The following is a 14,401-nucleotide window of genomic DNA, read 5'->3' on the forward strand; positions in this document are numbered from 1 at the left end:
AGCCAAGAAAAGCTGGCTGATATTCAAGGATCACCTCCTCCAGACTCAGGAGTGATGCATCCCAATAGAGAGGAAGCTGGGCAGAAATGCTAGGAGGCCTTGTGTGGATGAACAGGGAGCTCCTGGACAAGCTCAGACACTAAAAGGAGGCCTTTGGAGGGTGGAAGCAGGAGTTGTGGCCTAGCAGGAATACAGAGAGGTTGTCCCAGCAGCCAGGGATCAGGTTAGAGGAGATAAAGGTAAAGATAAAGGAGGTTAGAGGAGATAAAGCTCTGAGAGAGTTAAATGTGGCCAGGGACATCAAGGACAACAAGAAAAGCTTCTGCAGATGTGTGGGTGACAAAAAGGAACGCTAGGAAAAACGAGGACCCTCTCTGAAAGGAAAGGGGAGACCTGATTACCTGAGGCATGGCAATGGCTGAGGTGCCCAGTGAGTGTTTTTCCCCTTCTCCACCAGGATGTGCTCCAGCCACGCTGCCCAAGGTGCAGAAAGGAAAGGCAGGGACTGGGGGACTGAAGGGTCACCCACTATAAATCACATTTTAGGTCATCTGAGGAACATGAAAGTGTGCAGGATCTGTTAAAATTCATCTGCAGATCCTGAGGGAACTGGTGGGTGAAGTCACTGTCCATTGTATTTGAGGAGTTGTCGTGGTCCAGTTAAGGTCCCACCAACTAGAAAAGGGGGAAATAACCCCCATTAAAAAAAAAGGGAAGCAAGGAAGCCCTGGGGGACTGCAGCCTGTCAGTCTCACCTATGTGCCCAGCAGGATCACAGAGCAGAGAGATTGGAACATGTTATTCAGAGAAGTTGTGGATGCCCCACACTTGGAAGTGCTCAGGGCCAGGCTGGAGGGGGCTCTGAGCAACCCAGTCTCACAGGAAATGTCCCTGATGGTCTTTGAGGTCCCACCCAACCCAAAGCACACTATAATTTTAAATAAGAGCTTTTGCATCTTGAAGAACTAAAGGGCTTGCTTCAGCAGCTGTGTGATTCAGTGCATTGATTCTTTGGAATTGAAGATTTTGCTGCTCTCTCCTTTTCTGCCACTGGGTGACAATCCAACCTAAATTTACACTATTGCTGCATTTCTTCACCTTTGGAAAGGAAAGAGATGTGCTATAAATATATAATGAAAAGCACCAGAAAATGGGAAGGTGATGCTAAAAATGTTGCCAGATTTCAATGGTCTCCTGCTCTTCTATTAATGGAGGGCTATGCAAATGAAAACGACTGTTCCCTGTCAGTGCCTCTGTCACCCTGCTCTGTGTTCCTGCCAGGCTGCAGCAGCCCTGTGGCAGGACTGGATCAGGCTGACTTGTTCCTGTGCAGGACAGGGCTGCTTTTTTAGGAAAACCCAGTGCAGGGTGGGCTGCTTCAGCACCAGCTGTTAGCACTGCCCTGCCAGCCCTTGCAGCTGTTGGTCCTCTTCTGGTGGGATATGAAAGCTAAACTTGATGGCATCTCAAGGTGGGGTTGGAAAAGCAAATCTGCTGTGCTGTTTGTTGGGGGTTTTTTTGCTGATGCTTTGGCACCCTTGGGGCAAGCACAGCTTTGCCTCCTGGTACACAGTTTTCCCTAGGGATTTATTTGCCAAAGTATTTCACCAAGTAGCCTTTGGACAGAGTGCAGTTCTCTGTTAAATTTTTTTGGACTTGTACCCCATAAGCTCCCTCTGTTTGTGCAGGCTGGACAGACAGGCTTTATTCAGTGTGAGAGATTAAATCTCTCTGAATCTGTAAAGTCCCAGCTGTAGTGGCACAATGCTAAACAACAAACTTTGCATGGTGACAGGCTGCTTAACCAGGCCATTGGTGTTCCATTTTTCATAGGAACCTTAACACTTCATTTCAGCTGGCTCCCATTCCTGGTGTTGTGCTGGATCCTGATAATCCATCCCTGGTATGCAGAAGTGGGGGGAACTGTAGTAAAACACAGGTTGGCTGACACACAGGTCTCATTATTCATTATAGGGGGAGTTTAAGAACAGTGTTTTTCTAGAAATTATGTTTTTCTAAAAAAAAATCTCTAATTTTTGATTGGTTTTTAAATGGAAGAGTAAAGCAGCAGCACTAAAATGCCTGTGGAATAAACAAACTGGCATCAAGTCTTGATGCTCCTGTGAGGACTGGTTTTACAGGCTCATTCCACTTCCACAGGGGCTGAGTCAGTGATGTGTTGATTGCAGATGGGTGGTGACACACCTGCCTTGAGCAAGGAGAAACCTGGAACGAGCCAGGCTTGGAAAAAGCCAGCCAGTCTCTTTTGATGATGTGAGTGCAGGAACATGACACCTCTGCAGCTCTGAGGCTGGCTCTTCTCTTGTGTGAGAAGTCTTACTGGATAAAAGAGCATTTACAGAGCTATCCAAAGATCTTGTCAGAGCATGAGTGTCTCTGGTGGCAGAAGAAAGGGCTGTGGTACCCTAAAAAGGGAGGAAGTCCTATTTGCATAACGCCCAGAGAAGCCTGAGGCTGCTTCCTGTGTCTTACTCAAGTTTCTTTTGGGACAGACTATGGCATATGGGAGAATGTTGCCCTGTCTCCTGAAAGGCTGGAGAAATTTTTGATTTCATGTAAAGCCCTGCAGTAAAAGTATCCAAGGAAAGGAACTGAGCTGGAATGCACCACAGCTGTGCATATAAAAATGTGCTTTGTTTTACTTTGTTGGTTGAATAGATGTTTCTGCAGGGCACAAGTATCAAGAAGATTTTGTTGGAAGTATTTAAAATGTTACTGCACAGTTAACTGCCCTGTTTCTTGTCTGGAGCAAACTTCTGTACTGCTGGAACATAACTTGTGTGCCCCTGACACTTTTATGCAAAGGTTGGTTTCTCAGTGTGAACAGCTGATGAAAGTGATTGCAAAGTCTTTGCATAAATCTTTAAATTCCTTTAAATTTGTGTCTGCTTTGTGCCAGTAACAACTTTGCAGGTGAGATAATGACCTCTTAAGCTTCTGGCTCTGTCTGCTCAGTGATCACAACAGGGATCTGATGATGCTGACACTTGGGCCTTCTCATTCAACCTGCTTAAAAACAGTGCTGCAAAAGAATGAGCACAGGGGGCAGCTGATTTTTGCTCATATGCTGATTTTTTTGAGGCAGAGACTGAAAAATGTAGCAGTAAGTTGTTGTAGTTAGCTGTGTGTGGAAGGCTTTTTCCTCACAGTCAGCAGCTCTCGTGTCTCCTTATCTGCCTGCTGCCAGCTAAGCCCTGTGTTGGTTCCATGGAGCTGCCCCAGCTGTCAGTGGGCTCTGGAAGTCAGCCAGGTTGTGAAACTGGGTGCATCTGGTACAGGCAGAGCTCCCAGGTCCTGCATGTGGAGCTGCTGGTGTCAGGAGAATGCAGAGTGGGAAGTCTGTCAGCCAGCAATGCTTCATATTTTGGTGGCAGGCAGTTTGTTTCCTGTGCAGTTTAAAAAGTGGGAGTATGAGAGGAAATACTTGCAGAGCAGAGCTTTTGAGCAAATGGAGATCTCTGTTTGAGGATCACTGGCCACTTTGAAGCTCTGCTAAAACTCAGGTTGTGGTTGTCCCATAAGCTGTTAATGTGTCACAGACATCTTTTATGAAAAATCTTTTCCTTAGGATTTTTCCTCCTGAGAAGCTGGGAGGCCTCAGGAACAAAATGTAAACATTGATTATCTGCTGCTGTGGAATGCAACAGGTGCATCTGTGATTGGTCTCATAGAGTTGTTTCTAGTTAATGGCCAATCACAGTCAGCTGGCTCGGACTCTCTGTCCGAGACAGAAGCTTTTGTTATCATTCTTTGCTATTCTATTCTTAGCCAGCCTTCTGATGAAACCTTTTCTTCTATTCGTTTAGTATAGTTTTAATGTAATATATATCATAAAATAATAAATCAAGCCTTCTGAAACATGGAGTCAGATCCTTGTCTCTTCCCTCATCCAAAAACTCCTGTGAACACCATCACATTAATGTCACTGCTGGGATTGTTCCTTTTTTTCTTCAACATACAGAGCTGGCAGAAACAAGTTTTCCTTCTCACCTAATGCCCTAAATCTTTACTAAAAATATCACTGACTTGCCATTGTAACCTGAAATAGATGTCAGAGACCCAGCAAGGTCTGGAGGGGTATGAACTCCTTGGAGTGAGTTGGGGAACTGTTCACGTTGGTGTAAGCAAGATGCAGAGGGCAGAGACATTGGCATTTTGACTGGTGCGTGTCATTGTGATGGAGTGGTGTTTAGCTGCAGCTCTTTAGGTCAGTGCCAGCAGTGTCCTCCTCTTTAATTACCCAAATCCTCCCTGAGTGAAGTGCTCTGGGGTGATGCAAAGAGCTCAGTGGACTTTAGCTCTGCTCCTTTCTTTGGGGCTGATGAAAGCTCTGTTACCATAGCTGAGGGGATGATAGGTGCTACAGATCCAGTGTGCTTTTCTCCTTGTAAAGCACATTGGAATTCTGTGTCACAGTGAGCACTTGGATGCCGCTTTGAACATAAGGCTGATCTGTCTTTCTCAGCAGGAGCTTTTCTGTTTGGATGGAGAGCTCTGAACAGTCGTGCTGCATTTTCCTTGGGAGAACAGCAAAAGCCTGTTGGGTTTGTCAGCCTGCATGGTGCCAAGTTCACCTGGCTTTAACTTTTGTTGCTGTGACAGATGGAGAATTGGCTTGGTGAGGTGATTGAGATGAGACACTGCGTGTCAGGGGCCTGGGGAGTCACACAGGGGCCACTGTTGTGTGATATGCTCGCTGCCTGCATGCATCTCTGCACAGACCTGAAGTGACAGCACGCTGCCTGCTCGCCCCCTTGGTGGCATGTGAGAGGCAGATGACATCTGTTCTGAACACCAGGCTGTCCTGCAGGCTGAAGGAGGGAACATGGATCTGCCCAGCCTGTCTGGAGCTGACAGCCTGGTTGGAAGCCTTTGGCATTGTGTGAAGTGTGCAGCTGAAGGAGGAGAGGGCTTGAGACAATTCCCAACCCCTCTGAGATGTAAAGAGCAGCTCTTTCTGCCTTCTGCTCTCCTACAAGCTTAGCTGTGGCTTGGCTTTCCTGCTTTGTGGACAGCCCAAGCCACCTTTGCTGACTTTCTTTCTCCTTGTCTTTGGCAGCAGCCTGTTGGTGGTGGATGGATGTAGCATCACATTACATCCTCTTGTGGCCCTTCTGGAGCTTTCTTTAGAGCACTGCTGCTTTTCTTCTTTTTTTGTCTTTTTTTGGTTTGTTTTTGTTTTGTTTTGTTATTTTTTTTTACAGCCAAGACACTGCTGTTCCCAAAGATAAGATGCAGCACAGCTGCCTCTCCAGCACTGGATGCTGAATTTGAGCTGTTGCTGAGCCACCTGTTCATCACAAGTGGTATTTCTGAAGCAGAGCTTGAGACTTGGCCAGTTTAGGGATTACTTGGAGCAGATACTCAGCTGTACTATTAATACAATCTGGTTGGAGATCCTCAGAGCTTGGCTTGGAGCCAGGCCATTCACTGGCCTTTCTTGACTGGATGATTGTTAAAAGGGATGAAATTGGGAGTGTTACTGCTAATAGGAGTTACAATATTGCTGCAGGAAGGCAACAACTTCCAGAAAAAAATTAGTATTTGTGGGGGAAAGAAGTGTTCTTTGTGGCTTAGATCAGGGCCCTGCCCATTTAGAAGTGCTGGTCTGTGTATGACTGATCATGGGCTCAGACTTTATGGTTGTTTTAAGGCAGCAGCTGCCCAAATTCTTCCTAATAGGGACCTTAGTCCACTGTAAGCAATAACTAGCCCATGGATGAAGAGTGGAGACTTGAAGGAATGGTAGATGCCCACCTAGAGAAGACCACATTATACTGAACCTGAATATAAGCTGTGGTCTGCCAGAGATTAAATGTTGTGTATTAACCTGGATGGAACTGCTGTTTAACCTCAGAATTATTATTTGGCAATATGATTAGATTTATTAGCCTTGGCATTTGCAGTGATGCCCTTTCACAGCGTAGCTTAGCTTTAATTAAGGTGGAAGCACTCATTGGACTGAGTAATTTCTCAGGATGTTTGTGTTTCAAGACATCCTTATCCATACCTCTGTCTTAAAAAGAAAAAGAGCAGCTCTCCCTCTTGCCTTCCTGACAGCTGAGTCTGACCATTTCCCTGGCACTGGAAAATGTTAAAACTTGTGTATATGTGTGTTTATGTATACCCAGGCAAAGCATCCCACTCTTGTCAAGCTTTCCTAATGTTGTATTCACTCATGCTGTGGTTTAGACTTGTTTCCATCATGGCTTTGTGGAAGTTCATCACCAAACAAGTGCAGCATAGCTTCCTGGGAGTGCTTGGAAATTCAGCCAGAGGATGGATGGCAAATGAATGACAACACGTGTTCATGTGCAGTTTAGTTTTGGAAAAACAGATACAAAACTGGATTGCAAGACATTCAGTCAAGGCAGGCCTTGTCTTTGGAGTGTTTTTCTCAAGGAAAACCAACCATGTGCTTTGAGAGAAAAGCTCTGTGCAGTTCTGTACAGCTGTTCCCACTTCAGTATTGACCTCAGCAGTCCAGGCAAGGAAAAACTCAGGGGAGGAGATTCTCTGGAAGTTGGGCTCTCATGGGGAAAGGTCTTGGTGGCAATGGGCAACAGGGATATGCACTTTGTGTGTCCAAGGTGTTATCCAGACCTCAAAATAGCATCTCAGCATCTGTGAATAAAAGGGGAATAGGTGAGAAAGTTCAGGTGTCTGCTGGTTGATCTCAGCATTGCAGGCTGTGATGGGGCAGGAGAAAACAGCATCCTTTTGTCTGCCCACTTTATCCTAGGAAAAGTGCCATTTGCTGAGTGATCCTGTCTAGTGGGAAAGCCTGTGTAAAGTGTTTCCCACCCAGGAAAGCTATTTAGCACCTACTCTATTTCTGCACACTCTCCTCAGTCCCCCAGGAGCATGGGGCCAGGTGGATGTGTCTGCTTCAACTCCCTGCAGGCAGGAGCTGGCGCTGGATGCACGAAAGGTGAGAACCTGGCCTCACCCCAGCTGGCTTGCAGAGGAGAGGCCTGTACATGTATGGAGACATGGCAGAGCTGGTCTAAAAGGTACAGCTAGAGGTGATCAAGAATCCCCTGCAGTTCCTGGGCACCCCAAATAAATGGAACACATACCTGTTGCAGGTTTTTTTCCCTCTGGAAGTGACATCTGTCCAGGCTGGGATGATCCCTCTTCTCACACACGGTGCGTTTGATTTCCACGTGGAGCATGTACTTCAGCCCTCTGACTATCTAGAGAAAGCAGTTTCCTCCTTTAGAGTGAGGGCAGGGGAAAGAGATGCCAGAACTTTGGCTAGGAATCAAGTGCTACAGCTGGGAACTGTGTGTCACCCACACAGAGCCCTCCTGTGTAGCTGTGCTATAGGGAACAACTTCAGCAGCCCTGAGGAGGATCAGGAATGTTGTGTCTTGGATATGCCATAGGAGGGTCAGTTAGAAGATGGTTTGGAGAACCATCAGGAGCCTGCTGCTCTTACCTGTACCATGGCTTGCTTTATGTGTGATTCCTTAAAGAGGAAGAGGTCATTGGAGCTGTTGTTGTATCTGTAGACCCCAAAGCGAGCAGCCCTGCGCACCTCGGGGCTGTCGGGGTTCACTGGCACAGGGAAGCCAGGTCTTATGGTTGAGTGGGGTGGTGTAACATGTGTACCTGAAACAGCACCAAACAGCAGGGTAAAACACAGCAAGGACATGAAAGGGTGGGAGCTTCAGCCCTCTGAACCAATGCTAAACCCTTTTACTCATCCAATGCATTTGGAGGTCTCTGCTCGCATCCATTACAAGGTAGGTTTCATTTATATGACTGAAATGGTGAAACAGTCCTAGGAAATGAAGTGACAAAGAGATGCTGCCAGAAGTGAAAGCAGAGCTCAAAATTACTCAGCAGAAGCCAGAATATCACAAATACTATTTCAATGTCTCTGTTATAACTCCCGGTTTATAGAAAGACCAGTTTTAAAACTGCTTGTAAAGATAGGTCAGATGTTGCTCAGAGTGCAGTATAGTTTTGATAACATATCAAACACTGGCTCCAGAGTCTTGCTGCTCTTAATTTGCATATCTTATCTTACAGATACGAGTTTTTATCCCACATCCCACCCTTAAACCTTTGATGGCATCTTGAGGTTTTTATGTTAGAAGGATTCAGATGTGAGGAAGAAATTCTTCACTGAAAAAGGGTGGTAAGACACTGGTACATGTTTAATCCCTGGAAGTTTTCAAGTCCAGGCTAGGTGGAGCTTTGAGCAGCATGATCCAGTGGAAGGTGTCCCTGTCTGTGGCAGGGCTGTTGGAAGTAGATGGTCTTTAAAACCCCTTCTAACACAAAAAATTATATTATTACCAAGGTCATGGAGTGGAGAAGCAGGTGTGCAGAAAATGGAAATTGGGCAGTGGGGGGGTTAACCCATGACCAGAGCAGTTCATAAAACCATTTACTGTATATTTTTACTTGCTTGTGTAGCTTTTTCCCCATGCACTGCATATTTTTCCATCATTTAAAAGAAGCTCAAAGCTTACAGTTGATGTCATTATTTAACCCCTTTTTACATTTCCCTTCCTCTCCATTTACCCACTTCTGAACTCAAAGAAGAGGAAGAAAATCCCCAATCCTGGAGAAGGTGCCATCCAGCCACTGCCAATGCCAAGGGCTGCAGGTGCAGGACGTGACCCTGTGAGCGTGCGAGCCTGGGTGTGCTTGTGCCCACAGGTGTACACATAGAGGATGTATTCAATCTGCTGTGAAAGTCAAGCTTTTTAACACCTCTAGCTTTTTTTCACAGATAGATCTCTCACCCCCAGCCAGCTGCACAGAGCATAGGCTGCGTGCTTAAGCCACTTTGCAGGGGCAGCTTGATGATCTGAAGTCTATTAAAAAAAATAAATAAACCAAACCAGAATTATGTAACATCAGCAGCATGGAAGGTGACAAAAATTTATCACACATGTTGCTTATGCACATCCTACTTATACTGTCACGTCCTTCTCACAGGTGTTAATTGCTGCACCTGCTTGTAACAGTGCTCAGGGTTTACGCCTTGACCTGCAAAGGAGAGACTCAATTCCACATCTCTCCTCAACCCAAGGATGTCCAAATCCACCTCTCTTCCTGGCTGATGCCCCAGCTACCTTAATGACCCCTGTATTTTCTTGCAGGTGGGAGCTGAGAGACCCAGGCCATGTGTTGGAGAGGAAGGGATGTTCTGCAGGTGTCTTTTGTCTGCTGTGGAGCTGATGAGCTTTCCTGTGCCCTGCCTCTGATCTGTGTTTGCACTATGGGTGTGCAGCCAGTGTTTTGTGATGTTTTTTCACCCAACAGCCCAGAACCCACTTGTAGGTCCCAAGACTACTTATCGATGATATTTTCACCCCCGACAAAGGGAGAGAAATGATGCATCCAACTCCATCTTATCAGAAGGCTAATTAATTATTTCATTATACTATATTATTCTGTATTATTTTACATTACATCTAAACTGAATCTGCCAAGCACTCAACTGCACTCCACTGCACAGAACTCGTGACTGTCACCCAACAGTCCCAACACACACTCGGCCCTGACAGGCCAAGGAAACAAAACCCCATCACTTTGCGTAAACAATCTCCATGTTGCATTCTCCTTTTGCACAAACACAGGCACGGCAAATAAGAATTGTTTTTCCTTCCTCTGAGGTTCAGAGAATGTGAAACCCAGAAATGTTCTTGGGAAGAATTGTGCCTTGCTTTTCTCTGTGAGGAGGAATGTGGCTACACCTGTTCTCCGTGGGATGGTGTTTTCCCACTGCAGCAAGGGTGGGATTTGAGAGTCACAGAAGCTTGTGACCATCCAGCCATGGACCAGAGGTGTTTCTCAAGCACATCTCACCCAGTGCTCAGCTTGTGGGTAAAACTTTTCACAGGGGTTTAAGGCACTGGCATCCACAGGTAATTGAGGAGGGCCATGCAGGACCTGTCTGCAGGCAGAAATTAAGCTCCAGGCAGAGCAGGGCCTTGCTTTGCCCACCAGGCAGCTGTTCTGTTGCTCAGAAATGCCATGCTTTTTCCTGTGCCATCAATAGCAACCCTACAGCTGTAGGAACCAGCTTTTTCCTGAGCTCACCTGGCAGCTGGGACATCCTGCCAGGCTGAGAGCAGGTTGCTGCCCTGGGCTCTTCTTGCTGCTCCCCAGCACCTTGCTTGAATGTCTGCTCTCACACCTGTTGGAAAGTCAGGTGTTGCAGTGTTGACATCAGATACTGTTCTTTGCAGAAGGGGGTGATAACCACAGCCCCTTTCAATCTGTACACAATGACCTTTTGTGGCTTTTGAGAACCTCTTGAGTCATGGTGACGTCTTTTATAGGCCTGGGATGAATGAGACTGGCTGAAACCACACTGTGTGGATGGAAAGAAAACTATTATGTGCATTATTCAAACCAAGAGTCAGAGTCCAAGAGCCCTCGTTCCTGCCTCCAGTGCTGGGAGATCCAGCAGTGTCACACATGGCCAGGCCTCTGAAATGCATCACCTGGAGAGGTGAGCAAGCTGGACAGGTGTTGTAGACAGGTAGACTCAATATACCATATGTTGTAAGCAGGGGATGGGTTATAGGTTATATTTCTCCCCCAGCTTTCACTAAGGAGTACTGGGTGTTTTACCTCGTTCACCTGATACAACTTGGTGTTGAAAATTACTCATACCAGAGCAAAGTGGGTATGAAATCTACTGAGCCCTCGTGGGAGATCTTTATCCCACCATTTTCCTCTCAGATTCTTTAGGGCTAGGATTTGGTTTTCTTTGTGTGCTTTCATTCAAGGTGGTCACTGCATGGCAAACACACAGGTCTGAAATCACTTTCAGTGTTTAGAATAGTTTGCAGCACTCTATTTCCAAACCCCAGGGACACTCTGGTGTGAGGTACCTGTAATTCTGATTTTCTCTCTGCAGCCTTTTCTGAGTATTTCATCTCTGGCTTGTCTTGAGTGCCATTTCCTACAAATTAGAATGTGTGTGAGGTGATGGCCCCGTTCCAGGCACAAGGCAGACTTGGCTCAGAGGGCAGATAGCTCTGCAGGGCTCTAGGCATGCCAGGATTCCTGAAACATCCAGGCTGTGTGGGAGAAGAGGCACAGCATAACTTGGCCAGGCACCTACCACACTCAGAGGGCATGAGTGTGTGATCTCACCGTCTGAGCAGACAACTCTTGCTGCTCTAGGGAGAGGTGCTCAGAAACAGAGCATTCATGTTCACAGCCCATCCTTGCTCCTGGATTTGGAAATGTCAAGAGAGAGATGGAGGAGCCAGCCCTCCTCTTGCTCCTTCTGTTGGGCAATAGTAGGGTTAAACCCTTTGCTTGCTCAAAATTAGCTGGCAACCATCTGTTATTAAGCAAACAAGGGCTGGTTTTGCAGATATGAGCTGAATATTGCATTAAGACGCTCTCTATTGTGCTTCCCTCCTTGAGGATTGCTTTGGGGACCTTGCTCCTGCAGTATGAGAGCAATCAATCCTGTGCTGCTCCCTCCCAGGCTGCAGTGAAACAAAAAGCAGATTGCAACGTGTTGATTTTTTCTTTTCCTCACCAGATACTTTGAAAACGTCCTCCCCATTTCTCCCTCCTTTAAAAACTTCCTCCCCCTAGCAAGTCTAGGGCTTTATCTTTACATTTGAGATGTGGCAGAGCCCCCAAAGGAAACCACAGCAGAACAAAAAAGCTACTGGCTAACCCAACACCATCCCTGAGTTCTTTCTGTGTATGTGAACCTAAGTAATGCTGAAATATATTCAGTAGTACTGGACCAAAACCTTCAGAGAAAAACACACATGTCTGCAGCTCCCATTCTGAAGATTTAAGGCCAGCTGCAATCAAGAGAGTTCCCTTGCTCAGCAAAGAAAGAAATGAAACAGGTTAATGCTTCATTAAAAGTCAGCTAATCTGCACTCAAGTGTCCATCTGTACTTAGCAGTCAGATTGTTACCCGCAGCCTTTAGATTTAATAATCAAGGTCACACAGAGTTTAAACACTGACAAATGAGTTAAAACCATAAATTGACTTTAAAGCCCCTAAATGATATCCCTGGACAGCATGGTTCACTACACAAGGAGAAAGTCTTTGGAGCAGTTGGGTTTTCAGCTGCAGCCTGAGCCCTGCAGCGCTGAGCCAGCACGGGCAGCTCTTGGAGAAAGGCTGTTACTTACCACAGCACCACGTAGCAGCACTCACAGAACGTAAACCACAAGGAAAACAGCAGTTATTTCCCATTCTTACCACCTGAAGTCCCGGTGAAGCTCCAGAGTGCCAAACAGCAAAGCGCAGCGAGGCTGCAGGGGAAGTTCACTGCCATCTCCACCGCTCCACAAGAGGAGCCCGACTGCCCGGGGAGTCACTGCCCTGCTTCCTGCCAGAGATATGCTTCTGTGAGTGCTCTTATTGGCTGGTGGGGATGAAAAAAACCACCCTGAAACCCCCTGAATCGTCACAGCTCTGGTGCAGGCTTTGTTTCCTGCTGATGACCACATACCTCGAAGCCCAGCCGCGAAGCTGCGGCTTGGTGACAGCAGCACCAGCCTTGCATGAGACAGGGACTTTTGCTTTGTGATCCTCAAGAGCAACAGCGTGGACAAATACATGTGATACAGCACTGGAAAGGGGTGTGGGGGTGAGCAGAGTTACTGTCATGTGCTGTAAGGGTCATGGGGGAAATTCACATTTAAGAAAGAGTTAATGAGCCCAGGGGATGTGGCTCTTGGCTTGAATTTGTGCATCTGAGTGTGGACACCTGACAGAGGTGATGGGTCCCGGGTTTTGCCCCCCCTGATGTGGAGATTGGGGGTTGGGTGAGGGAGATGAGGAAGTTTTAGGGGTACCTACCCAAGGGGGCTGTGTAGAACAAAAACAGTGGGGGAAACATTTTGGGTTTGGTGGTAGAGCATCACACCCTCCATTTATAAAAGGTGTTATGACAACAGGAAAGGGCGGCATTAGAGAGGATTAGTTTTTTTCTAGGTGATATCTAGAAAGAAGAGAAACAGGGGCAGAGGGGTATTTTGTCTCTCTGTGGCTTGAATTATCCAGTGTAAGTCCTTGGTTTCTAGAAGATCCTCTCTAGTCAGTGCTGCCCCATGCTGAGGAGCTTGAAAGACCAGGGAAAGTGCTTGGTTTGCCAGACTTTGTGGTGCAGCTGAAATAACCAGCTGACAGATTCAGGAGACTGGGAGATGAAATGTTGTCTCACTGAAGGGCTGAGAGGGGTGGACCTCACTCTGTATGTTTCAGGTGGGCAGGAAGGTGATGGCTGTTCTTCACTTGCCCCAGCAATGCCCCTTTTTGAGCAGAGGCATCTTATGGCCTTCAGGTAAAGTCCTAATGCAGGGCACTGCAGGTGGAGGAAAATATTCTTAATATTTTGTTGTAGGAGGGGATTAGATAAATCCTCTTTCCAAGTGTCCCACAGAGAAAGAATGGGGCAAGCGTGGTGTGTCACTCTGATCATCAGTCCTTCTTGCACAGGCTGCTGAATCAGACTTCTAAGCCTGGGAAAACACTGACGCAGAATGAGAAGGGATTTTATTGAGGGGATTTTAATTACTCTCCCTCCTTTTATTTTTTTTTTTTTTGAGCTGTCATGGCAGCCTGACTACTGTGACACAGGTAGGGACTCCATCAGGTGTCTTCAGCTCCCCCCTTTTTCCTGAAGAGCTGCTCTCTACATTTGCTACCTCACTGACAGGTTCTGGTGAGTATCATTCTAAGCCTACAGTCAGGTGCTCTAACATACAAGAAGGAGGTGATTGAGACCCTTTAAGGCCCCAAAACTTGCTTGATGAGACACTTAAAAGGCGTTTTATTTACTCTGAGATAGAGGCATAGGAGAAATGCTATCAGGATGTTCTCAAGGGGTCAAAAAACTAAAAAATAAACCCCTTTACTGGCATCTTTTGAAAATCAGCAAGTTTTGGCAAAATGTTTAGAGTACCCTACAGCAGCCTTCAAGTACCTAAAGGGGCCTAAAAGAGAGCTGGGAGAGGGATTTTTGATGCAGTGACAGATCCACAGGAAATGGCTCTAACTTTACTGAAGGCAGTTTTAGATTAGATATTGGGAATAAATTCTTTGCTCTGAGGGTGCTGAGGCATTGGCACAGGTAGCCCAGGGCATTGTGAATGCACCATCCCTGCAAGTGTTCAAGGCCAGGCTGGATAGGGCTTTAGCAACCTGTCCTGGTAGAATGTGTCCCTGCCTGTGGCAGGGGGGTTGGAACTGGGTGACCTTTAAAGCCCCTTTCATCCCAAACCATTCTGTGATTCCATAATAAAGCCAGACAGCCATTTCAAAAAAGCAGCATGTGTCTTCAGGTGACACATTTTTCCTGTCTGCTTCCCTTGCCCCTTCTTTCCATAAAAATTGATCAGTTACAGCTTTTCCATTTCAACTTTT

At 46.5% G+C, this 14,401-nt stretch overlaps 1 protein-coding gene across 1 annotated transcript; it reads right to left on the minus strand.

Annotated features, from left to right (window-relative positions):
• Positions 1–6,328: 6,328 nt before the first annotated feature.
• Positions 6,329–12,390, minus strand: CST7 (cystatin F). The gene is made up of 4 exons (XM_026794449.2): positions 12,233–12,390; positions 7,463–7,635; positions 7,101–7,217; positions 6,329–6,645 (listed from the first exon to the last, which is right to left on the minus strand). The coding sequence occupies exons 1-4, from the start codon at positions 12,306–12,308 to the stop codon at positions 6,553–6,555; spliced, it is 459 nt and encodes a 152-aa protein (XP_026650250.1). The 5' UTR covers positions 12,309–12,390; the 3' UTR covers positions 6,329–6,552.
• Positions 12,391–14,401: the final 2,011 nt, after the last annotated feature.

The sequence above is a fragment of the Zonotrichia albicollis genome, chromosome 3 (genome assembly GCF_047830755.1).
Source record: "Zonotrichia albicollis isolate bZonAlb1 chromosome 3, bZonAlb1.hap1, whole genome shotgun sequence".
Classification (NCBI taxonomy): Eukaryota; Metazoa; Chordata; class Aves; order Passeriformes; family Passerellidae; genus Zonotrichia; species Zonotrichia albicollis.